The sequence below is a fragment of the Jaculus jaculus genome, chromosome 14 (assembly GCF_020740685.1).
Source record: "Jaculus jaculus isolate mJacJac1 chromosome 14, mJacJac1.mat.Y.cur, whole genome shotgun sequence".
Taxonomy (NCBI): domain Eukaryota; kingdom Metazoa; phylum Chordata; class Mammalia; order Rodentia; family Dipodidae; genus Jaculus; species Jaculus jaculus.
Window position 1 is genome coordinate 12,936,776 of NC_059115.1, and position 26,609 is coordinate 12,963,384.

The window sequence follows — 26,609 nt, forward strand, 5'->3', positions numbered from 1 at the left end:
CCATGTAGACCAGCTCTTCAGAAAGCTGGAAGATATATTTTGGATCCTGGTTTAGTCCATCATGGCAGAGAGAACGTGGTAGAACACAGCACTTCACATGCTGCTGCTGTGAGGTTCGCATTGCCAGCAGGACTCATCCCAAGAGCAGCTTGGGGGGGGGGGAAGGGTTTATTTGGGCTTCCAGTCTCAAGGGGAAGCTCCTTGATGGCAGGGAAAACAATGACATGAGCAGAAGGTGGACATGACCTCCTGGCCAACATCAGATGGATAGCAGCAATAGGAAAGTGTGCCAAAAACTGGCAAGAGGAAGCTGGCCATAACACCTATAAGCCCACCCCCCAAAATACACTGCCTCCAGGAGGGTTTAATTCCCAAATTGCCACCAGCTGGGTACATGGCCTTCAGAATACCTATGTTTATGAGGGACACCTGAATCAAACCACCACAGAGAGAAGGGGAAGAGGAGGATGGTGGTTGGACAAGATCCAGCCTCCAAGGGCACATCCCCCACCCCCAAGCCTTCCTCAGGAAGTTAGACCTCATCTCCTGAAGTTCCAGGAACCTCTCAAAACAGCTCTACTGGCTGGGGATAATTGACAACCTGTGGGGGACATTTCATATGCAATCTCTAACATGTGGTCAAAATTACACTGAGCTAACTCATGGGATCACAGATTCTGGCAAGTTTTCTTAAGAAACAAGTATTGTCATTGCCGAAGAGAAACATACAGAAGAGCCTGGCTACATACAATTTAATCACACACACATGAACTTTATTTTTTTTTAATATAATTCACACAAGCTGTTATACATGGTAAATAGCTCAAAGGAAAAGGACCCATTATATCAACCCTGTTTTCTCATGTATTTGACTTGAGCTATCATAACAATGTCACAGACTTGGGGAAATTAAACAGAGATTAATTCTCAGCTATGGAGGCTAGAAGTCCATTACAAGGGTATTGGCCTGGTCAGGTTTGGGTGAGGGTCTCTCACTGGTTTGGAGAAAAGTTGACTGTGTTCTTGCATGGTGCAGAAAGACAGCAAGCTCTGGTGTTTCTTCTGAAGAGCCCCCATCCTCAGGACCTCATCAAATTACATTTCCAAATACCATCATGTTGAAGTTGAGGTCATCAACATAGAAATTTTGGGGTGACATACACAAAGGTCAAAACAACATACATTCTACCACTCTTTGCACAACACCATTATTACATGAAAATATGTTTATTCATATAAATATAAACATTTTGACATAAAAAATAACCAATAATTTCTCTCTGCTCTTTAGTTCTCCTTCTTCAGTCCTTGGTGCTTTTTTCCTTAGCCTGTCTTAGTCATACCAGATTTTCATACACATTTCATATCTATGAGGATAGTATACACCATTATATGTGGATAGCTTTATCCACCTAAACAGCCTCCTTTTTGTTCTTACCCACACATTTTTCAGTTACTCTCATATAACTGTAGTTCTGAAACACAATGCCGAATTATTTATTCCTGTGCCCTTAAATCAGGTTCAAAGTCCCATCCACAAAGAGTGGACTTCACAATTTCATTTTGTAGTATGTAGCCAGTGAAATGTCAAACTGCACTGGAAGTAAAATGTGAAATGAAAATACCTTAGCTTATAAAGGCTGACTCAGTCTTCTGGGCATACCTCAGTTGACTTCAAATCTTCAGCTCCACAGACACCAACTACTTACTTTTGCTCTTTGGCTTTCAAAGGGAATGTATCATCAAAGGGTCCTATGTATATATACACATACATCGAAGATCCAGTGACTCACTTGTGAGTTTTCCATTTGTTTTTTCAAGGCAGAGTTTCTCTAGCCAAAGCTAACCTGGAACTCCTCTGAAGTTCCAGGCCAGTTTGGAACTCATAGTGATCCTCCTACCTCAGCCTCCCAAGTGCTGGGATTAAAGGTGTGCACTACCACATGCAGCTCACTTTTGTTTGTGTGTGGTAGTACATTTCAGCTTTATGACAGCACAAAAGCAATGTTTGTTCAATAAATTGTGCTATTTTTTTTCTCCTAAGCCTGTGCCAAGCAGTATGAAGCTTATGATGCTGGGCAGCAGGACCAGGCAGAAGCTTTTCCACCCAGTAAGCCAACCAACCACAGTGACAGCTGATACTCTACAGTGATGGCGTGCTGAGCTATGATGGCTGCTAGTTTAGGTCTATTAAATGACCTTTTTGTTTGGTTTGGTTTTGTGGTATTTTCAACTTAACTGGGAGATAACTCCATCAGATTCCAGGAACACTTAGACATTCTCCGTATCTCTCAGTCCTTCTTTACAGTGACATTCTTAGCTTTTGTATATTCAGGAAAAAAATTAGGTTTTATCCTCGGAATGTATGTTCTGATGTCGAATCAGAGAGGAGCTCCGACTATATGCCTTCCCACACTTACTACATTCATATGGTTTCTCTGAAGAATGACTTCTCTGATGTCGAATAAGGTCTGAGCCACTGCTGAATGCCTTTCCACACTCATTACATTCATAAGGCCTCTCTCCAGTATGACTTCTTTCGTGTAGGATAAGGGATGTGCGCTGACTAAAGGCCTTCCCACATGTTGTGCATGTATACGGCTTCTCTCCAGTGTGAATTCTTTCGTGCTGGGCAAGATGCGCACTCTGGCTGAAGGCCTTCCCACACTGGTCACATTCATAGGGTCTATCTTCGGTATGAATTCTCTTATGGCGAGTAAGGGATATTCGGTGACTGAACGCTTTCCCACATTCCTCACACTGGTAGGGCTTTTCTCCAGTATGAATTCTTTGATGTTCAACAAGAAATGACTGGCGACCAAAAACTTTACTGCACTTACTGCATTTGAAAGGTTTCTCTTCGGAATGAATGTTCTGATGTATTTTCAGGTTTGCGTTTCCAGAAAACATCTTTCCACATTCCTTACACTCGATGAGCTTCTCTTTCCTCTTGTGGATTTTCTGATGCTGAATAAGGGAGGAGTGCCGGCTGCAGACCTTCTCACATTTATCGCACCTGTACTTCTTCTCTCCACTGTGAATTCTTAGGTGCAGGAAAAGGGTTGAAAGCCGCTGGAAATCTTTCTTGCACTGATCACATTTGTAGGGTTTTCCTGAAGCATGAATTCTCTGATGGAGCATTAGGAGTAATATCCTACTAAAGGATTTCCCACATTTTCTGCATTTAAAGGGATTCTCTAAATGGTGACTTCTCTGCTGGGGATGCTCAGGTAAGGCCTTCTCACTCCCATGTGTTTTCTTTCCAGTAAGAATTCTTTTGTGCACAAGAGCTGGTTTCTTTTTGAAGCCTCTCCCATACTTACTGAATTTTGGTAATTTCTTGCCCCTGTGAATTCGCTTATGAAGTAAAAGGGATGACATCCGACCGAAGGCTTTCCCACATTTTCTGCACTTGTGGACATTCTCAATGATATGCATGTTGTGATGAGCAGTGAGAGGTGAGGATGAGCTCAAAGCCTTCCCATGGGCAAGAGGTCCCATTCCACTGTGGGTCCTCCTGTGTAGTATAAGAGTTAACTTCTGATGGAAAATTTCCCCACATTTATCACATTCATAGCTTTTCTTCCCATTGTGGATTTTCTGATGAAGAATGAGGGACGAGATCTGTCTGAATGCTTGTTTACAGCTGCTGCATTCGTAAGGCCACTCTCCAATGTGAGAGTCTTCATGAAGTTTCAGAGCTAAGCTTTGACTGAAGGTTTTGCCACACTCACGGCACTTTAAAGATTTCTTCCCTGAACGTCCTTTCTTCAGTTTTCTTAGGAATGAATTTTTGCTACAGCGCCTCTTCCCTGGGGGTACCTTTTGTTGTGAAGAAACTGCACTTTGAGAGGTGCTTTGCCCAGATTTGTTGCACTGATTTGATGGTAACTTCTTGGTCTCACACTTAGATGCTGAGTCTGAAAGACATCAAGAATTTAAATTTTTCTTCTTGTGTTGGAAAATAAAACCTATATGATATATAAGTGGTCATTATAATTAGTGATCATAACAACGACATTAACAAACCAGTAACTTTGAGTGTCTCTTTTTTTTGGTTCTAATTACCACACTAAGGGCTTTATAGAAACAATAATTGGAATTCAGGAAAGTTTAAAATCAGGTAATGAAGTTTTTGTTTGTAAGATAAATTTTATACCATATGCTACATTCAATAATAGCATGCATTGTTCATGAGATAAATGCATTTTATGAAATATTGATATAAAGCAAATCTGTGAGGAAAAGATTAGTGGGGTGTGAGGGCGATCTGGCTGCGACATCTGTCACCCCAATGATCGTCAGGGTTGGTTCGGCTGATCTGGCTGGCTAGGCAGGTGTCCCCTTCCTCCCTCACCGTTCCATGTGCGTCCCTCCTGACGCTGCGTGCTCGGTCAAAGAGGACGACCTTCCCCGAATAGAGGAGGACCGGTCTTCGGTCAAGGGTATACGAGTAGCTGCGCTCCCCTGCTAGAACCTCCAAACAAGCTCTCAAGAAAAGATTAGTGATTACTTGGGCCTGGCAGTAAGAACGGGGATTAACTAAATGGGCAAGAGGAATATTACTGGGGTGATTAAAATGATCTAAAATTGGATCATGGAAAAATTTATCAACTCTTAAACTTTATTATGTAAACTAAACCTCTAAATTTATAAATCGTAAAAATGTACTATTATCAAATCCTAAAATGCACAAATCTAGCAGCAATACATTTAAAAAAAAATGAAGCTGGGTGTGGTGGCATACTCCTTTAATCCCAGTACTCAGGAGGCAGAGTTAGGAGGATTGCTGTGAGTTGGAGGCCAGCCTGGAACTACAGAGTGAGTTCCAGGTCAGCCTGGGCTAGAGGAAGTCTCCACCTCAGGGGAAAAAAAAAGTATTTTAAAACTTCTTTAAAAGTAGGAAACCCTAGCTAGACGTGGTGGCACATACCTTTAACCCTAGCACTCCGGAGGGGAGGCAGAGGTAGGAGAACTGCTATGCATATGAAGCCACCCTGAGACTACATACTGGTGAATTCCTGGTCAGCCTTTGCTATAGCAAGACCTATCTTGAAAACACAAAATCAAAACAAAAAAAGTAGGAAACCCTCTAAGGAAACAAGGTAATGTATCTGGCTAGAAAGAATAGATTTATTATTTATTTTTTGTCAAAATGGAGAAAAGAAAGGTCCAGATTAACTACTTGTACCAAGTGCACTGGTACAGACCTCTAATCTTGGCACTTGGAGGGCACATGCATGCATGTCCATGCACACATGAACACACAAACACAGACTCACATGCCACACACACACAAACATACACATCTATGCACAAAAGAAAAAATACACGAAAGCACGGCACTGACAACTATGTGTAGCTGTTATTGTTTTTTTCCTAAGCTTTATGCAATATGGCTAAACTTAATAACTTAAAATAACAGTATTTTGATAAAGGACATTGCTGCTTATATCAAAATGAAATAGGCCCTTTCATTTTCTCTATGTTGCCATTATCTGGTTTCTTTCTTCCTTTTTTTGTTTTTTGAGGTAGGGTCTCTCTTTAGCTCAGGCTGACCTGGAATTCAGTATGTACTCTAGGGTGGCCTTGAACTCTCAGCAATCCTCCTACCTCTGCCTTCTAAGTGCTGGCATTAAGCGCGGGCACCACCACGCCCGGCAATTTTTTGGTTTTTTGAGGTAGGGTCTCACTAGCTCAGGCTGACCTGGAATTCAGGGTAGCCTCAAACTCATGGTGATCCTCCCAAGTGCTGGGATTAAAGGTGTACACCACCATGCCAAGCTTTGGTTTCTTTTTTATTATTATTATTATTATTTTGTCTGTTTTTTCCAAAAAAATAAAAAAAAGAATTTCAGAGAGAGAGAGAGCGAGAATACTGGCACACCTGGGCTTCAGCCACAGCAATCGAACTGCGAATGCCTGTGCTGTCTACTGGGCATGTGCGACCCTGTGCTTGCCTCACCTTTGTGCACCTGGCTTACGTGGGATCTGAAGTGTTGAACATGGGTCCTTAGGCTTTGCAGGCAAGCGTCTCAACAGCTAACCTATCTGTCTAGCCCTAGTATTATCCATTCTTATGAGACAGAAAGAGAGAGAATTGGCACAGCAGGGCCTCCACCCACTGCAATCGAAGTCCAGACGTGTGTACCACCTTATGCACATGTGTGCCCTTATGCATTTGCATTACCTTGTGTGTCTGGCTTATGTGGGATCCAGAGAGTTGAACATGGGTCCTTAGGCTTCGCAGGCTAGTGCCTTAACCACTAAGCCATCTATCTTTCCAGCCCTAGTTTCTTTTTATTGCACATCCTCTTGGGGTTTGGATATGAAAGTCCCTAGAAAAGCTCACGTGCTGCAGACTTAACAGTAGCTGGTGGATCCAATTGCTGAGAGGAGATTAAACCTTCACTGGTAGATAAACCCCTTAATGGATTCATAATATGCTAGCATTTTTCTGGGAGGAGATGGAAAGTAGGAGCTTTTGCCTACTTGGAGGAAGTGCGTAACTAGATGTGTCCCCTGAAAAGATATACCTTGTCCCCAGTCCTTTTTACCCTCTCTGCTTCCTAGCCACTGTCTCTGCTACACACTCCTTCCACCATGCATCACCTTAGGCCTACAACAATGAATCCAGCCAACCTTGTACTGAATCCCCTAAAACTATGAGCCAACATAAATCTTTCCCCTCGTCTATGTTTTTGCTCAGGTATTTTTACAGTGACTAGAAACTGACTAATGCCACCCTTAGAAGTCACCCAAGTAGGGTGCCTGAATTAGCCTTTTCTGTTGGCTTTCACCACACTGCAAATCCTTAGCTCCTGGCATGGTGATGTAAGGAAAAACTCAATGAACATGACTTAAAGACTCAAATGAAAAGATGCTTTACTGGGACAACCAAAGTGGCATCCATCTACCTGTAAAGGAAGTGATCCTTGAAAAATAACCAAAAGGAATAGTGATAAAAGAAATTTAAAATTTATCTTAACAAATAAGAAAAATGATGCAAACTGTAATATTATCATGATTAGTATTACCATCACAAAGGCCAGCACCTATGTTTCCTGAGGGGAAACAAGAGAGCAGAGACATAGGGTGTAATGGGGAAGAGAGTAAAGAGCTGAGCTTTGACATATAAAGAGAAACTGAGTCCCAATCCCAGGTGTATAATCCCAATCTGGGTAACCTTGGTCAAGTCACTGAACCTCTATGGGCATCAGTGTACCCATCTGTAGAGCAAGGTATTATTAATATTACCCACTAAAGCAGTCCTGGAAGGAGTCTGCACCTAAAGGAGTGCCCAGTGCCAAGCAGGGGCATGATGAATGTTGGGCATTCTCCCCCTTGTGGCTTATACTGAGACCTAATTTCTCTGCACAGACCTGGGGCCTTTGCCAGGCACAGTCAGCAAGTTTCAAATAAATCTTAACAAGGATGCCCCTCATGATCACATGGCTCTAAGATTGAATGCTACCTCTCCACTAGAATGGAATGTTCCAGTATTCCTATGTTGAAATGCACCCCAACATGATGGTATCTGGAGGTAAGGTAAAGAGGATGGAGTATGAAACAGAGCCTGGAGTTTTCCCTCATCCTTCCCACTATATGAGGACATAGCAAACAGGCAACATCAGGCTGGAGAGATGGCTCAGCAGTTAAGGCACTTGTCTGTGAAGCCTAAGGACTTATGTTCTATTCTCCAGGTCCCACATAAGCTAGACGCACCAGGTGACACATGTGTCTGGAGTTCAATTGCACTTGCTGGAGGCCCTGGCAAACCAATTCTCTCTCACTCACATTCTCTCTTTCTCTCACACAAAAAATTACAAAAAAAAAAAAAAAAAAGGGCAACATCTATGAACCAGGAAGTAGGTCTGTGTAAGACCTTGACTTCAGTTTCTGTACATACTATTTTAAAGGCTGAATGGGTAAGACTTACACCTGGGTTCCTGGTTACTCACCAGGGGCTCGACGTTTTCTTGATGGCTCCACAATCCAGGGTGCCTTCCCCTTCTCCAACAAGGTGATGACATTTGGCCTCCGAGAGGAAAGACCTGCATTTGGGCAAACACAGGAAGTGACCATGATATGGGTTGGCTCCATTGGCGTCGAAGCCCAGTCGCACATCCACAGCATGAAGGTTTGTTAGCAACAGGAGAGCACAAGACAAGCGTGACTGACGAGCAGAGGCGAGGGTGCGTATGCGCTGCACTTACCTTCTTGTTGTTGATGCAAAGTACCTGACAGAACGCAGCCTGAGGAAGCTTATTTTGGCTTACGGATTTGAGGGAAGCTCCGTGCTGGCAGGGGAAAATGTGGCAAGAGCAGAGGGCTGGACACCTCTGCCATAGCAGGTAGCAAACAGCTGCAGCAGAGTGAGCCACACACAGGCAGAGGGAAATTGGCTGTAACTCCAGTAGGCCAGTCTCCAATAACACACCTCCTCCAGCAAGGCTTCAACGCTCAAACTGCCATTAGCTGGGGATCATGCATTCAGCACACATGAATTTAAGGGGAACACCTAATTCAAACCACCACATTCTGCCCCTGGCCCTTATAAAGTGATGATCATCCACAACGTATGTTATTTTTTTGTTTGTTTGTTTTGAGGTAGGGTCTCACTTTAAACCAGGCCAACCTGGAATTCACTATGTAGTCTCAGGCTGACCTCAAACTCACAGCGATCCTCCTACTTCTGCCACCACGCCTGGCCAGCCCTCTACTTTCAAGAGTCTACACTCCTTTTGCTGTCCTAATGCAGAATAGCTGGCCCAGTCTCAGTGCCTGTAATCTCTCAAACAATTGTGGCTGAATGGGAACTGTCTCCAGCCTAAAACTTTCATTTCTTTCTGTGCTATATCCTTCTGCTCACACTAGTCAACTGCTACACAACACAACCCTGCACAAATTCTCAGGACACAGGCAGAATGCAGCAAGCCATTCATATAAACTGTTTCTAGCTTAGTCTGGACAAAGTTCTTTTTTCCTCTCACAAACCACAGTCCACAGTTCTTTCTGCACTGAGGTCTCTCAACTCTGACCAGAATGGTCTGTCACACTGCTTATAGCACTGCAAGGTATCTCTTAGACCAATGTTTCAAAAATCGTTCCACATTACTCCCACAAATCGGTTCCAAAAGGCCAAAAGCCACAGTCAGGTTTCTAATAATAAGGACCCCACTCCTCTGGTACCAATTTTCCACTGTAGCTATCTTCACATTGCTAGTGCAAAACACTCAACCAAAAGTAGTTTATGAGAGAAAAGGGCTTATTTTGGCTTACAGACTCAGAGGAAGTTCCATGACGGCTGGGGAAAGGATGACATTAGCTGAAGTTGGACATCACCGATGCCACAGAAGGTGTCAATTGGTGGCAGGAAAGTGAGCCACACACTGGCAGCGGAAAATTGGCTATAACAACCATAGGCCAATCTCCAACAGCACATTTCCTCCAGCAAAGTTCCAATTCCCAAATTGTCATCCTAACTCAAACCACCACAGTGTGACACTAGAATTTATAAATAGGCATCTTCCTCCTGTTCCCTGACAGTTACTAAACTACTCCAATGCTCCAAAGAAGTGTCTTTTGTATGCCGAAGAGACAGCTCAGGGAGGGGCTTCTGGAGAGCCTCAGATGGTACAGAGGAACAACCCATGTGATTAAGAGGTTGAGCTTTTATCCCATCCCCAAACTAAAGAGCTTGAGACAGATCACCAGTGGTCAATGATACTGTCAATCACGCCTATTTCACAAAGCCTCCATAAACCCAACAGGACAAGGTTCAGAGAGCCTCCAGGATGCTGAGCATGTGAAGAGTGGCACTCCTACAGAGGGCATGAAAACTGTAACCTTCCCCCTCTACCTCCCCTGATGTATCTCTTCATCTGTATTCAGTATAGTATCTTTTAACCAGGTTCTTTAGAGATAACTTCTCATGTAGCCCAGGTTGGCCAAAAACTAGCAATATAACCATGGATGACTTTGAACTCCTGATCCTCTTGCTTTTACCTCTCAAGTGCTGGGTTTACAGGTGTGTGCCATCACATTCAGTTTTATGTGGTGCCAGGGATCAAATGCAGGGCTTGTTCATGCTAGGAAAGCATGCTAGCTAGCAACTGAGCTACATCCTCAGCCCTCTTTGCAGAATCTCAGAGGGGAGTCACAGGAACCTCTGACTTACAGTTAGAAATTCCAGAGCCCCGGACTTGTAAGTGGTATCTGATCTAACACTGCCTCCAGGTGAGTAGTGTCAGAACTGGATTATTAGCTGCATATTCAAAGGAGAACTGCTCCGTGTGGGTAAAACATCCTCCAAGTCCTCCCCACCCCATACAGACACACATACATTTGCTGTCAGACTGTTTTGTGCTGAGTAGTGAATGTGAAAGGTGGTTTTAAAAATCTTATATAATGGGGTGAAGAGATGGCTCAGCAGTTAAAGGCACTTGTTTGCAAAGCCCAAAAGCCTGGGTTTGATTCTCCAGTACCCACGTAAAGCCAGATGCACAAAGAGGCACATGCTTCTGGAGCTCATTTGAAGTAGCACTCTCGTGTGCCCATACTCTTTTCCTCTCTCTCTCTCAAATAAATATTTTTTAAATTTTGTTTATTTTATTTTATTTGGTTTTTCGAGGTAGGGTCTCACTGTAGCCCAGGCTGACCTGGAATTCATTATGTAATCTCAGGGTGGCCTCGAACTCATGGTGATCCTCCTACTTCTGCCTCCCAAGTGCTGGGATTAAAGGCATGCGCCACCACACCTGGCTTATTTTGTTTATTTTTAAGTACAGAGAGAAAGAGAGCAAAAAGAAAGACAGACAAGAGCCGGGCGTGGTGGCGCACGCCTTTAATCCCAGCACTTGGGAGGCAGAGGTAGGAGGATCGCTGTGAGTTCGAGGCCACTCTGAGACTCCATAGTGAATTCCAGGTCAGCCTGGGCTAGAGTGAAACCTTACCTTGAAAAACCAAACCTCCCCCCCCCCCAAAAAAAAAAGAAAGATAGACAGAATGGGTGCACTAGGGCCTCCAACCACTGCAAATGAACTCTAGATACATGCATCACATTGTGTAACTGGCTGTACATGGGTACTGGGGAATCAAACCCAGGTTGTTAGGTTTTGGAGGCATATACCTTAACCACGGAGCCATCCCTCCAGCTCTCTAAATAACATTTTTAAAAAATCTAATATAAGGAAGATGAAAATTCACTTATATACAATAGAGTTGAGCAGTTTAACTTATTAGAGGAATCTGTACCTAAAAAGGAACTGACACCAGACAGGGTATAATTATTTTCCTGAATACTAGGTCAGTCTCTTGAGAAAAGTTACTAAGCTTTTGTTTTTCAGCTCCATCCTTCTATGATTTGTTTTGTCATTCTGGGCCTACACTCAAGGTTCTGAAGGGTAGGATGTATTAAATAAATAACATATAATTTGGTGTAGCTATTTAAGACTATGTTACATAGAAAAAAAAAAAAAAACCCCTAACAGAACAACTTGAACCTACTAGACATGTATGAAGGCATTTGGCTTTGCATAACCTGAAGCTCTGTAATATGCATGTCCCTTTGCCATATGCTTCCTGTCAACACCAGCAGAGGCTCTAAATCAATTTCTGGTTTGCTTTTAGTGCTGCACTCTCTCAATTAGTCTCCTCTTGCCCTCTTGGAAGTATAAATAAGGTAATATGTTACATTTTCTTTCAGAAGTTTGGGTCTCAGTTCTACAGGGCCCTTCCTCTAAGTGCTTAAGTAAATAAAATAAAGTAAACTTCCCCTTTACTCCCCCTGGCCCTTGGAATGGTGGCTGCATCCTAGCTAGCATCTCTGTATTGCTCCACTGGTCATGATTCACCTTTTAACAATACCTGACAATCCCTTATGGAAAAGTCTCTCAAAACAACTAGGGTATCCTCATATTTTCCAAATGACCTAGCAATTCTATGTGTCCAAGAACTTGGTATGTTCACAGTGGCAAATCATAAGAGTGGGAATAACCCCAATGCCCGTCAGTTACTGAAAGCATAAATGAGATGTGGTCCATCAGTGCAGTGTAGTATCATTCAGCAAGGAACTGGAATGACATGCTGGCACACACAACATGGACAGACCTCAAGAACATCAATAGTAAGTGAAGGAAGCCACAGATTATGATTCTATTCCATACAAGGCTTGGAATAGACAAATCCACAGAAACGGAAAGGGGCTAGTCTGATCTGGGGGGCAAGTGGACAGGGTAAATGAAGAGTGGCTGCTGGAGAACTAGGTTTCTTTGGAGAATAATGACAATGTTCTTAAAGTAACTGTGATGGAGCACGCCTTTAATTCCAGCACTCGGGAGGCAAAGGCAGGTGGATCGCCGTGAGCCTACATAGTGAATTCCAGGTCAGCCTGGCTAGAGCAAGACCTCACCTCAAAAAAACCCCCAAAATAAAAATAAAAGTGACTGTGGTGATAGATAAACAACTCTGTGAATGCACTAAAACCCACCAAACTGTGTACTTTATAGCTCAATAAAGCTATCTTTAAAAAAAAAAAAAGCTACATGCATGCAATGGGCACAGCTCCTGTTTTCCTGACTAGACCCTCACTGATACATGCCCTCACCAGGCTGGCTCGGGATTACTGCTTGGGGGGGAGGGGGTTCTTACCGACTGAGACCAGGTTCCGATAGTTCTCCAACATGACATCTTCGTACAAATCCTTCTGAATAGGGCTTAGCCCTTCCCATTCTTCCTTCGAGAAGTAGATGGCTATGTCCCCAAATGTCACTTGGGCCTGAAAAGCAAAAGAAGTCACATGTCCATTCCCCATGAGCTTATACTACTTAAAAAAAACTTACTTAGGGCGGCGATGGTCTGGCCGGGCCAGTTCTGCAGCGTCGCGCTCCGACAGCCTGGCAGAAGCCCGAGGCCGGACGGAGAGCGGCGGGCCAGCGCGGCCTCTCTCCGCCGTCAAAGCGGAAGCAGGAGGAGAAGCACCTGAAGATGCCGCGGGACACGACGGGCCTCCCGCACAACCGAAAGTGCTTCCACTGCGACCAGCGCGGCCCCACCTACGTGAGCATGACGGTGGGCTCGTTCGTGTGCACCTCCTGCTCCGGCAGCCTGAGAGGGTTGAATCCACCGCACAGGGTGAAAGCTATCTCCATGACAACATTTACACAACAGGAAATTGAATTCCTGCAAAAACATGGAAATGAAGCCTGTAAACAGATTTGGCTAGGATTGTTTGATGATTGCTCTTCAGCAATTCCAGACTTCAGGGATCCACAAAAAGTGAAAGAGTTTCTTCAAGAAAAATATGAAAAGATGGTATGTCCCACCAGAGCAAGCCAAAGTGGTGGCCTCAGCTCCCGCATCTATTTCAGTGCCAATAGCATTAGCAGCACACCTGAGGCCAAGCCACTGAAATATCTTCCAGGAGATTCTGCACCAGCACTGCACTTAACAAGGGCACACCTAGTCAGTCCCCAGTCGTAGATCACTCTCAAGGGCAGCAGAAGCAGCAGTTTGATCTTTTGAGTGATCTTGGCTCAGACATCTTTGCTGCTCAGCTCCCCAGTCAACAGCTACAGCCAATTTTACTAATTTTGCACATTTCAACAGTCATGCAGCTCAGAATTCTGCCACTGCAGATTTTGCAAACTTTAATGCATTTGGACAGTCTAGTGGTTCCATTCATTTTGGAGGTTTCCACACAGCAGGCTGCTCTTCTTCTCAGCCCCAGACTGCAGATGGAAGTGCTGGATCAGTAAATGCTAATTTTGCTCATTTTGATAACTTCCCCAAACCCTCCAGTGCTGACTTTGGAACCTTCAATACCTCCCAGAGTCATCCAGCAGCATCAACTGTTAGTAAAGTTTCAGCAAACAAAGCTGCCTTTCAGACAGCAGACAAATATGCGGCACTTGCTAACTTAGAAAATACTTTTTCAGTGCTGGGCAAGTCGGTGATCAAGGGAGTGGTTTTGGGAGCACAGGTAGAGCTCCTGTTGGCTCTGTGGTTTCAGTTCCCAGTCAGGCAAGTGCACCTTCCGACAAGTACGCAGCCCTGGCAGAGCTGGACAGCGTGTTCAGTTCTGCAGCCACCTCCAGTAATGCGTACCCTTCCACAAGTAATGCCAGCAGCGATGTTTTTGGTACAGTGCCTGTGGGTGCTTCTGCCCAGACACAACCTGCTTCTTCAAGTGTGCCTGCTCCGTTCGGGGCTACACCTTCTACAAATCCATTTCAGACCAATGCCAGAGGATGAGCATGCCTGCGGGGTTTGGCGCTCCGGCTCCCCACCAGCTTCGGCGGCACTTGCCAGCAGCCTGCCTTCCCAGCCCAAGCAGCTTTCCCTCGGCACACAGCTTTTTCTCAACAGCCCAGTGGTGCAGGTTTAGCAACATTTGGACAAACAAAACTGGCGGTAACCCCTTTTGGTCAAGTTGCAGCTGCTGGAGTATCTAGTAATCCTTTTATGACTGGTGCGCCAATGGGACAGTTTCCAGCAGGAAGTTCATCAACCAATCCTTTCTTATAGCCTTATATAGACACTTTACTGGAACGAACTTTATGTGGTCATATTACATCTCCGCCTCTTACACTGCTGTCTTGTTTCACTGATCTTAGCGTTAAACACAAGAAGTCTTTAAAAAGCCTGCATTGTGTGTTAAACACCAGGTAATATGTGCAAAACAGAGGGCTCCAGTAACAACTTTTAACCTGTGAATTGGCCTAACAAGGTAGCGGTATCATGTATATTAAAAATTGGCTAATATTGGGCTGGAGAGATGGCTTAGCGGTTAAGCGCTCGCCTGTGAAGCCTAAGGACCCCGGTTCGAGGCTCGGTTCCCCAGGTCCCACGTTAGCCAGATGCACAAGGGGGCGCACGCGTCTGGAGTTCGTTTGCGGTGGCTGGAAGCCCTGGCGCGCCCATTCTCTCTCTCTCTCTCTCTATCTAGCTTTCTCTCTGTCTCTGTCGCTCTCAAATAAATAAATAAATAAATATATTAAAAATAATTGGCTAATATTAAGTTATCACAGATACCACATTCATTATGCTGCAGTACTGTACATATTGTTCTTAGAAATTAGCTATTTGTGCATATCAGTATTTGTAACTTTAACACATTGTTACGTGAGAAATGTTGCTGGGGAAATAGATCAGCCACTTTTAAGGTGCTGTCCTATCTTGGAATGAATGACATAAAACCATTTTAAACATTGCCTCTGGAAAGTAAGTAAAAATTGGAAGGTTTTATTCATTCTTGAATTTCTCCTTTCTAAGGAGCTCTTCAATTTATATATGGCTAAATTCTTTAATGATGTAGAAGGATACCTGTCTGCGTCAAAAAGCTGGTCATGTTTTGCTACAGTTTGCAGGTGAAAAAAAAAATATTAGACAATATGCTATTGTTTTTATGTTCTTGCTGCAATGCCTTTACCAAAGTGGCCTTAAATAATAAGTAGTGAATTGAGAACATCTTGGATTCTTCAGACTTCTTATGACTTTTTATAAAAAGGCTGTGTAGAAAATTCATTAAAACTACTAGGACTGCTATTTTCAGGAATGTCAGTGGGAAAGCATTTAAATGTAGCGTGTCAGATTCACCACACTACTTCTAATTCCTTTGCAGCTTCTTAATTTTGTGAAATTTGTATATAAGAAGAATTTGCATGTATGTGTATTTTACAAGTATTTTTAAAGATCTTGAATTCTCAGACTGTAAAAGTCTATTTTAACTATTGATTTTTTTCATTTTAATTGTCTTTAAATGTATTGGAAGTAGACATGCATTAATTGTGACATGATTGCACCTGAGTCCTCCCTCCCTACCCCCTTTTCTGGACAAACTTATTATCTGTAGGACATTTTTGTTTACGTTTGTTTTTTTTGGGGGGGGGGGAACTGGAACCTAGTATTACTTTGGAGTGATGGAATACTTTGTTTAAAAAGGAAATGATACTGTTTAGTTTCATCTTTTTGTTAATACTCAAATGAACTTGTTTAAATATTTATATGTAGTGATCTCTCATTTATCCAGAGATAAGCTGGCAATCTCATCAAAACTGACCACAACCTGAAATGCTTTTAAAAAAAACTGCCTCTGAATAGCATATGTGAGTGATAAAACCTTTGTGTTAGAGCATATGCATTTGTTTTCATATGAGATTTAGATAACTACTGGCTTTTTGGTTGGCAGCATACTAGTTGCTCATAAGTAATAGAAGGAAGGAGCTGAAAAGAGTGAAGAGCATCCACTGACCAAGGCCATGTAATACAGGGACAGGAGTCAGCCCAAAGAGCATAGCGTGGTGATTCTTCCTGATGAGCATCTGTCACCACAAAGGGTGAAGTAACACACACAAAATATGTTGTACATGTATGAAACGTTTTATCTTAAGATGACTGACAACAAGCTTTGGTATTAAACAAGGTGAACATCAGTTTCCTCAAACATTAAAAATACAAACTATTTATTGGGCTGGGGAAATGGCTCAGCAGTTAAGGTGTTTGCCTGCAAAGCCAAAGGACCCTGGTTCAACTCCCCAGGAACCACATACGCCAGATGCACAGGGGGCACATGTGTCAGGAGTTCGTTTGCAGTGGCTAGAGACCCTGGCGTGCCCATTCTCTCTTTCTCTCTGCATCTTACTCTCTGTTTCTCTCTCTCAAATAAAGAAATAAAATATTTTAAAAAATAATTTATTGGATGCTACTTTCACTTTTGGTAGGATATCTTCTCTTTTCAGATGGCAGTGACCTTGGGATGTCTCAGAAGGCATCACAGTGCTAGAAAGAAGTGACAGGAGTGCTCAGCACTGCAATATCTCTATCACACCTTCCAAGGCTCAGGGTCTGTTGTGGAAGAGGTGGTGGAAAGAATGTAAGAAAGAGCCAAAGGAAGGGTAGACTCCTTACAATGTGCTCCCCTCATATACAAAATGGCCTGGATATCTATGACCTCACAGTGCCTGACACTACCTACACAAGACCATCATAATAGGAGGAAAAGATTATGAGATCAAAATAAAAGAGACTGATTGAGAGGGGGAGGGGATATGATGGAGAATGGAGTTTCAAAGGGGAAAGTGGGGGGAGGAGGGTATTACCACAGAATATTTTTTATAATCATGGAAGTTGTTAATAAAAATTTGAAAAGAAAAAAAAAACAAAAAAAATTATTCATTGGGCTGGAGAGATGGCTTAGTGGTTAAGCACTTGCCTGTGAAGCCTAAGGACTCTGGTTCGCGGCTCGATTCCCCAGGACCCAGGTTAGCAGATGCACAAGGGGTGCATGAGTCTGGAGTTTGTTTGCAGTAGCTGGAGGCCCTGGAGTGCCCATTACTCACTCTATCTCTGCCTCTTTCTTTCTCTGTATCTGCCGCTCTCAAATAAATAAATAAAAACAAAAAATTTTAATTATTTACTTATTTTTGAGAGTGAAAGAGAGAATGGGAATACCAGGGCCTCCAGCCACTGCAAACTCCAGATGTGTGCACCACCTTGTGCATCTGGCTTATGTGGATTCTGAGGAGTTGAACATGGGTCCTTAGGCTTAGCAAGCACCTTAAGTACTAAGCCATCTCACCAGCCCATGAGCTTGCTCTTCTGCACAGCTGATGAAAGCGGTAGTTTCATCTCAAACACAGAAGGCACATGAGAAGCAGCAACCATTTGGTGTTCTGAGACCAAAAAGGCAGTTTTGCATGTATGTTAAATAATGTAATCAACACATTATTATTAAAGACTACCTTTAAGCCCAGCACTTGGGAGGCAGAGGTAAGAGGACTGCCATGAGTTCAAGGCTACCCTGAGACTTCATAGTGAATTCCAGGTCAGCCTGGGCTAGAGCAAGACCTTACCTTGAAAGACAAAAATAAAACAAACAAACAAACAAACAATAGACCTAGCAGGCATTTACAAAATCGTTTATTTTTTGAGTAGAGCCTCACTCTAGCCCAGGCCACAAAATCAAGACATTTTCTAAGCACCCAATTGTGCTGGCCCGTTTAGTATTCACATTAACTGGTGATACAGCTCTGCCAAGGGGATATGGCAACAATGAAAATCAGAAAACTGAGGTCCACGTAACGATGAGGATGAGGAAACTGAAGTCCATGATAATGAAGTGAAACCAAGGCCTTGAGCAATAAGGTAAGTTATTGCTGTTCACACAACTACTAAGCAGAACAGTGCAGCCTCGCTTCCACCTCAAGCTCCTAAGCACAGTCTGTAAAGAACAAGTGAGTATGTTACATGTGGGGAAACACTCCTTCACCAGGCTACTAACCAGCTGACCACACACAGGACAACATAGCAAGGCTTTGCCGTGAGGATGTTTAACCAGGTTTTAATCTTGGCTTGGCTATAGATTAGTTTCTCTCTTAAAGATGGATAAAAAGGGGTCATATGCAAAATGTGAAGCTAACTAAATTCTGCCAATAATCAGCAAACCTGTAAGAGGACCTGAGAACTGATTGAGAACACAGCTAGCTGCTGCCTTGATTTCCATTCTAGGAGACCCAAGCAGAGAACCAGATGAGCTACATTGTGTTTGGACCTCGATTCACTCAGACATGGCAGGAAACGTGCTATTTTGGTGAATTTGCTATAGTAACAAAAGGGAACCAATGCTTGTAACTGAAAGAAATGTGCATTTCTTTTCTTCCTTCCTTCCTTCTGTCCACCCCCCCTTTTTTTAAAATAAACTCTAGCTGCATGTGCCACCATGTGCATCTGGCTATGTGGGTTCTGGGGAGTCAAACCTAGGTCCTTAGGCTTCACAGTCAAATGCCTTAACCACTAAACACTCTCTCCAGCCCCCTTCCTTTCATTTCTTCCTTTTTCTTCTCCATATCTTCAAAAATTACATACATGTGTGTTTACACATATGTATGGGAATGAATGCTATAGCACCCATGTGCAGGTTACAGGACAACATTAAGGTGTCTCCGCTTTCTTTTGAGACAAGTTCTCCTTTTAAAAAAATATTTATTTTATTTTATTTGAAAGCAGAGAGAGACAGACAAAGAGAGAGAATGGGCATACCAGGACCTCTAGATACTGCAAACAAACTCCAGACACATGTGCCACTTTGTGTATCTGGCTTTATGTTTGTACTGGGGAATCAAACCCAGATCATTAGGTTGTGCAGACAAGTGCCTTAACTGCCGAACCAACTCTCCAGCACAAGATAGGGTCTCTTGCTACTGCAATAAACTGCAAAGCACTATCAGACTAGCTGTCCAGGGAGCTTCAGATTCTTGTGGTTCAACCCCTCAGTCAAAGGTGTGGTGGGGCTAGAGATGCACATGTCATTTGCATCTTATTTGACATGGGTGCTGGGGGAAAAACCTAGGACATAAGGCTTTGCAAGCAAATCCCTTCTTTTTAAAAAAAAAATTTTTTTTTGGATACACTTTGATTTACTCCAGGCTGTCCTTGAACTTGCTATGTAGCTTAGGATAACCATGAACTCCCAGCTGGGATTCATTCTAGCCATGTACCACCACACCCTGTTTATTTGGTGCTGGGGATGGAACCCAGGGCTTTATGAATACTAGACAAGCAGTCTGCTCAACTGAGCTGCATCTCTAGCCTGGGAAAATGAGTTTCTTAAGGGCCACTGCTCTTGGGGCGCTCCAGTGTGAAGCATACTAATCACAGAAGGCTGGTGCAGCTAACTGCTCTATTTCCAATATACCGTCAAACTTGTACCTTACACACGGAAATGTCCTCCATGTGAATACAAAGTTTAACAAGGACAAATAAGTGACACAACTGAATTAATACGCAGCACACACTCCAGTCCCTTTGCCTGAGCAGGCCATGCCTGGGCAATTGTCCTCACCCAGAATAACCACAAGGCTCTTGTCCCCTCTCCTCCCACTGAACACTGCAGAGCCACTGGGGGCGTTGGATGAGCTGGCAGTGGGCATGTGAGCACTGAGAATGGAGTCAGGCCCTTCAGCAGCTCCTGGGGCACCGGACCCTTCTCCACTCCCATCCTCCATGGCAGTGGGAGAAAGCCAGGTACCAAAGTTCCCATCAGTCTTCTATGGGAAGGAAACCCCTAGAAGGAAAGCAAACGGGCCACATCTTGTAAGACAAGATGACATGTTCCTAAAAAAGAAAGTCACCACTTACCTTGGATTTAGACTTCCCTCGAGCCGCAGGCATCCTGTCCTTGTTCTTTGAGGGTCACATTCACAGGATCAGAGTGCTGGCAGGCAGTGCTGGGGGTGGAAGGGGAGAGACCATGAAGCCACAGGAAGTCCCCTCACCTGGATGTACACACGGACGAAAGCCAGGGCACTGATCTGGAGCAAGCCTGACCCCTCAGGGTTAGGAAAGGGCAAGGAGGGCACAGCCTTAGGTCTGTTACTAACACCACAGTAGGCTCCCAATCAGGAGACATAAAAGAGATGTTCAGACACTTGGTCATTTATTTTGATGGGTCGTTTTTAAGTGCCTGCAGGTGCCAATCATGGTTCCAGATTCTAAGAACAATGAAGTTAGAGTAGAAAAGTATCTGCCCCCACGTACTATCTGTTCAGTGAGGCAAGACAAGGCCATGAAGAATACAGTAACAGCTGATATCATCCCTAGGAATGGAAACAGGGGCTGGTACAGGGAGCTAGAGAGTGGTGCAGTACGTAGGAATGGCCTCTACAAAGAGGCAACAGTGAACCAAGGTCTGGATGTACTACAATGTGAACCACGGGGCACTGAGAAGACATCATTCCAGGAGATGAAACAACAAGTGCCAAGGCCCTGTGGTAGGCATGGGCTTGCTGTGTGAGAGGCAGCAAGGGGGTCGTGTGCTAAAGCAGAATGAGTGAGATGGGGAAGGTGAGAGGAAGCACATCTTCAGGAAAGGTGCTGTGTTAAGACATCACAGGGGGAGAGATGAGAGGGACGGAGTGAGCTCTGGAGAGATAATCAGATAGTACAGTCAACAAAATCTGCAGGGCTCTCAGCATATAAACTGCTCTGAGGGCTGTGGCAGTTTGAATGCAGCAGTGTGAAGGTATGACCCCACAGATGCAGGTGCTTCATTAAATTAACTTTGTAACTTCAGCCCTTGGCAGAGACGCCTGCCACAGGGGGTGTGTCACTGGGTGGATGGAGATTCCAGCCCAAGGGTGGGAGACAGCAGTTGTGAGCTCTGGTGGGGTTTTGCCTGCTGCTTGCTTTTGGTGTTTGCTGGCTGTTTGGTGGTCTCTCTCTCTCTCTGCTTTGATCTGTGCAAGGGAGCCAGCTTCGCCCACCATTGATGGATCTTCCCCTGTCTGATTCCTTGAAATACAACTGTTCCTCCCATAAACTGTTTCTGGCAGGATGCTCATCCCAGAAACTTGGAACTGACTACAAGGGCTGTGAGGAAAATAAAAGATAAAGTAGAGAATGATTAGATATCTATAAAAGTATGGGGGGGGGGATATAGGCATGTGAATTAAGAGTAGGAGCAAGGGAGGAAGTGAGCTAAGTCTAGACACTCCCTCAAGTAAGCTTCCCCAGCCACCTGCCTGCAGAAGTCTCTGCCCTGAATTTGCCTCCACCTCTGCTGCCCAGTGAAAATGCCGCATGTGACAAATGAGCAGGAAAGTCGAGGCTGGTGTAACTTAGGAACTATATTAAAACAATAATAAATTTTCAAGTAAAAAAAAAAAAGTGATGAGGCTGGAGAGATGGCTTAGGGGTTAAGGCACTTGTCTGCAAAGCCAAAGGACCCAAGTTTGATTCTGCAGGACCCACATAAAGTCAGAGGTACAAAGTGGCACATGCGTCTGGAGTTCATTCGCAGTGGCCAGCGGCCCTGGAGCACCTGTTTTCTCTCTTCCTCTCTCTCTCAAATAAATAAATAAATATTTTTTTAAACAAAAAGTGATGAGGCTGGAGTGATGACTTAGCAGTTAAGGAACTGGCCAACAAAGCCTAAGGATCCATGTTCAACTCTCCAGGTTCCACATAAGCCAGACACACAAGGTGATGTAAGCATACAAAGTTGCACATGTGCACAAGGTGGTGCATGCATCTGGACTTCAACTGCAGCGGCTGGAGGCTTTGGTGTGCCTCTTCTCTCTAAAATAAAAAAAACACAATAAAGTGATGAATTTAAGATAAACAGGTACTTGATCAGTTACCATAAAACTTGTTAAATATACCTGCAATAACCTGATATGATCATTTTTTTCAACAGAAATTTTGTGAAATCTAAGTACAGATTATTTATGTCTAGGAAAACTATCCAGACTGAGATGGATCAGTTGCGTGTACACACACGCATATATGTGCACACACGTGTGAATTTGTGGGCATGCTGTGTGTGTGGAGGTCAGGACAACCTTGGAGTGCTCATCCCTGTTTTCTCCCTTACCCAGGGTCTCTCACTTGCTGCTGTAGATGTCACCCCCACCCCTGTAGGTATGAGGGGGTTACAGCCACACTAAAGTCAAGCTTTTTACACAAGTCATCAGGCTTGTGCAGCAAGCTCTTTTTTTTTTTTAAATTTTTTTGTTTATTTTTATTTATTTATTTGAGAGCAACAGACAAAGAGAGAAAGAGGCAGATAGAGAGAGAGAAAGAGAGAGAATGGGCGCGCCAGGGCCTCCAGCAACTGAAAACAAACTCCAGACGCGTGCGCCCCCTTGTGCATCTGGCTAATGTGGGTGCTGGGGAATCAAGCCTTGAACCAGGGTTCTTAGGCTTCACAGGCAAGCACTTAACCACTAAGCCATCTCTCCAGCCCCAGCAAGTTCTTTTAACCACTGAACCATTTCCCTAACCCTGAGATGGTTATTTATTTTTTAATCTTTTTTGTTCATTTTTATTTATTTATTTGAGAGCGACAGAGAGAGAAAGAGGCAGAGAGAGAGAGAGAGAGAGAGAATGGGTGCGCCAGGGCCTCTAGCCACTGCAGACGAACTCCAGATGCGTGTGCCCCCTTGTGCATCTGGCTAACGTGGGTCCTGGAGAATTGAGCCTCGACACAGGGTCCTTAGGCTTCACAGGCAAGTGTTTAACCGCTAGGCCACCTCTCCAGCCCTGAGATGGTTATTTTTTAAGTCTTGTGACAGACTTGAAAGATCTGACATGACAAGAAAAATATAAAGCATCTCAGGGCTGAGAAGATGGCTCAGAGGTTAAAGGCTCTTGCTTGCAGAGCTTGCCAATCTGGGATTCAGCTCCCAAGTTAAGCTGGATATAGTGGTGCACACCTTTAACCCCAGCACTTGGAGGCCAAGGTTGGAGGATTGATGTGTTTGAGGCCAGCCTAAGACTACATAGATCAGCCTGGGCTAGAGCAAAACCCTACCTTGGGGAAAAAAAATGGAGTCATTTGTAGCAGTTACTTTCTCTTTGCTGAGAAAGTGACAAAAAAAACAGAACACAATCAATTTATGAGCGAAAAGGGTTTGTTTTGGCTTACAGTTTCATCATGGTTGGGGAAGTGTGACAGAGCAGACAGCTGGACATGAAATATTGTCACAGCAGCAGGAAGGAAGCAGTCTGAGTGAGCAAGTTAAGAACACAATGTGGGCTGGACTAATGAACCACAAGAGCTGCCTCCAGTGACACACCTCCTCCCACAAGGCTCCACCTCTCAAAGTCTTGACAACCTTTCCAAACTGCCACCAGCTAGAGAACAAGTATCTAAAACACATGAGGGTAAAGGGACATTTCATTCAAGCCACCACATCATGTGAAAGTCATCTGTAGATGCAAGGATAGTTCACCCCTGGACACCTCAGCATTCATCTCCAGAAAATGTCATACCCACACTCATAGCAGGTATGTCAAAAAAAAAAAAAAAAAAAAAAACCTTCTTTTTGGTGATTTTTTGAGAGAGAATTGGCACACCAGGGCCACCAGTCACTGAAATCAAACTCCAGACTTGTGCGCCACCTTGTGTGCATGGGTGACCTTATGCATGTGTCACCTTGTGTGTCTGGCTTACATGGGATCTGGGGAGTTGAACATAGGTTGGCAAGCACCTTAATCACTAAGCCATGTCTCCAGCCCCATAAGCTTTTTTTAAAAAAACTCATTTTTAGGCAGCATCTTGAGATCCCAAACTCTGAGATGCAGACCTGGCAATGGCACCAGCTTTCCCCCTCTTTTTCTTTCTTTGTACTCAATAAAACTTGGCCTCAATTCCTTGAGTCAGTTGTCTTACTTGTGAAACACCAGACCCCATAACATCTTGGGGGCTCACCATGGATCCACATTTCAAGACCTCCCCAATTCTAGGTGACCGAACTGGGGAAAGACCCCTAATCTCGGCCCAAGAATCATATCTCCATCCGTCAGCATGTTCCTGGTTTTGGAGTTGGTAGCAAACCATTGATGGGGAACTTTTGCCCAGGACTGCTGGTCCCCTCCTTTATTGGGTAAGAAACCTCCGGAGGTGCTTTTTCCAGTCTTTGTTTTTCTTTTTTCTTTTTTTTTTTTCTGGTGTTGCACGCTTTCCTGGGTCCAAGAGGAAAGCTGGGCGCAGCATTAATTCCCCTGGACAAAGGTCTGAGGGGATGCCCTTGACCTTCGCTGGCTCCATTCGTAAATTTTGAACTAAGGTCTGTTTCTGGTTCACTTTTGGTTTGGCAGCCAGGTGGCAGTGTCAGGAGAGCCATATTGCTAATATGTTTGTGTTTGGTGTTGTATTCATTTGTCTTGTCCACATCTTTGATGATATGGGTTAAAATCATTCTGTTGAAAAAAACCTCCTTTAAAACTGGTTAAGAAGCACTTTAAAAGATCTTCAGGGACTGGGAATGGTGGCACACGCCTTTAATCCCAGCACTCAGGAGGCAGAGTGAGAAGGATCACCATGAGTTCGAGGCTGCCCTGAGACTACAGAGTGAATTCCAGGTCAGCCTGGGTTAGAGTGAGACTCTAGCTAAAAAAAAAAGAAAGAAAAAATCTTCAGAAGAAAACAAAAGATAAACATTAAAATGAGCTATGCCTATTATCCTAGCTACTTGGGAAGCTGAGACAGGGGTAATCTCCAATTCAAGGTTCCAATGTAGATGGCCTGACCCCACATTTTAAACCATGTGACTTTAAACAAAGCCATATTTTGTTACATGACCTCATAAATATAATTACTGAGTTTATATTCTAGGTCAACAACAACTTACATAGAGGATTATTAAGAACATCAAAATTCTCTCTGATTTAAATCCAGGTGGCCCCTCCAAAAAAAAAAAATTCTCTCTGAGGTAGTGAATCATAATTTGCCAGGTATTTAAAAAGACGGTAATGTCCTGTTACATAAAAGAAGGAAGCAACTGGCCTGAGTTCTTGGTCAGCCTGCCTCAAGATAGCAACAAAATTTGCCTTAGTTACTTCTAATAAAAACATTTCCAGACCACAGACCTGGGGAAGGGAGATCATAGCACCCAGCACCAGCAACCACAGCAGTGATCTAGCCAACCTACTTGAACCCACAGTGCATCAAAGAGGGACCCAAGCAGGAGCACAGCATAACTGAGACCAAAATCATCCCAAAAGGTAACTGGGATTACACCAGGTCAGTACCCACCAAATAAGCCTGGTATATAAGAAGTGCTAATTGCACCTTCCATATCAGGATAAATTATATGTTAAATCTGATGGATTTGCCATTATTAAATAAGCTATATTTTGGGCTTGTTATCTGCTGCTTCCTGATTTATAGTGGCTTTGTTACCTCTTCTGTTGTTCATTAGGGAAGGGTCTCACTTGGTCACAAGCTGACTTGGGACCCTCAACAGACCAAAAATCTTAGCCTCCTAGTTGACAGGATTAAGAGTGTGGGGCAGCACATACCCTAAGGGATTGAGACTTTGTTAGAGGATCTGGTTGTCATAATACCTTCTCTTGCATAAATACTCTGTGCTTTTTTTCATTGAATGTGTACAATGTTTAGTTAAATTTTAGAATCTGCCTGTATTTTGTTCCACTCAGTCTACTTGAATACTCTCACAGCAGGCAGACCCAACAGGAGGACATTACAATCCTGAACACATATGCACCTAACATGAGGGTGCCCAAATTCATTGAATAAACACTATTAGGAATAAACACTATAAGGTCACAGTTAACACCAAACACAGTGGTAGTGGGTGACTTCAACACCCCACTCTCATCAATTGACAGGTCATCCCAGCAAAAAATAAGCAGGCATCTGGATTAAATGAGGTCATAGAACAAATGGACCTAACAGATATGTACAGGACATTTCATCCAAATGCTGCAAAATATACATTCTTTTCCACAGCACATGGAACATTCTCTAAAACAGACCATATATTAGGACACAAAGCAAATCTTAACAGATACAGGAAAATTGAAATAATTCCTTGCATTCTATCTGACCACAGTAAAATCAAGCTACAAATCATTAGCATGAAAAGATATAAAGCATAAACAAAATCAAGGAAACTAAACAACACACTACTAAATGATGAATGGGTCAATGAAGAAGGAAATTGAAATATTCATAGAGTCAAATGATAATGAGAACACAACATACCAAAACCTTTGGGATACAATGAAGGCAGTCCTAAGAGGTAAATTTATAGCTTTAAGTGTCTATATTAAGAAATTAGAAAGGTCACAAGTTAACAACTTAATGC

The 26,609-nt window shown here is 43.6% G+C and overlaps 1 protein-coding gene and 1 pseudogene across 1 annotated transcript in view; one reads left to right on the plus strand and one right to left on the minus strand.

Annotated features, from left to right (window-relative positions):
• Positions 1-751: 751 nt before the first annotated feature.
• The window catches only part of Znf667 (zinc finger protein 667), a 31,578-nt gene continuing 5,720 nt past the window's right edge, over positions 752-26,609 (minus strand). Inside the window, exons 2-5 of the mRNA XM_045133685.1 lie at positions 20,137-20,225; positions 12,652-12,778; positions 7,962-8,054; positions 752-3,920 (exon numbers count right to left, since the gene is read on the minus strand). Of these exons, the coding sequence (XP_044989620.1) occupies positions 2,344-3,920; positions 7,962-8,054; positions 12,652-12,778; positions 20,137-20,169 (1,830 nt within the window). The 5' untranslated portion in view covers positions 20,170-20,225 and the 3' untranslated portion in view covers positions 752-2,343. The remainder of the gene's footprint in view (positions 3,921-7,961; positions 8,055-12,651; positions 12,779-20,136; positions 20,226-26,609) is intronic.
• Positions 12,813-14,756, plus strand: LOC105945010 (annotated as a pseudogene).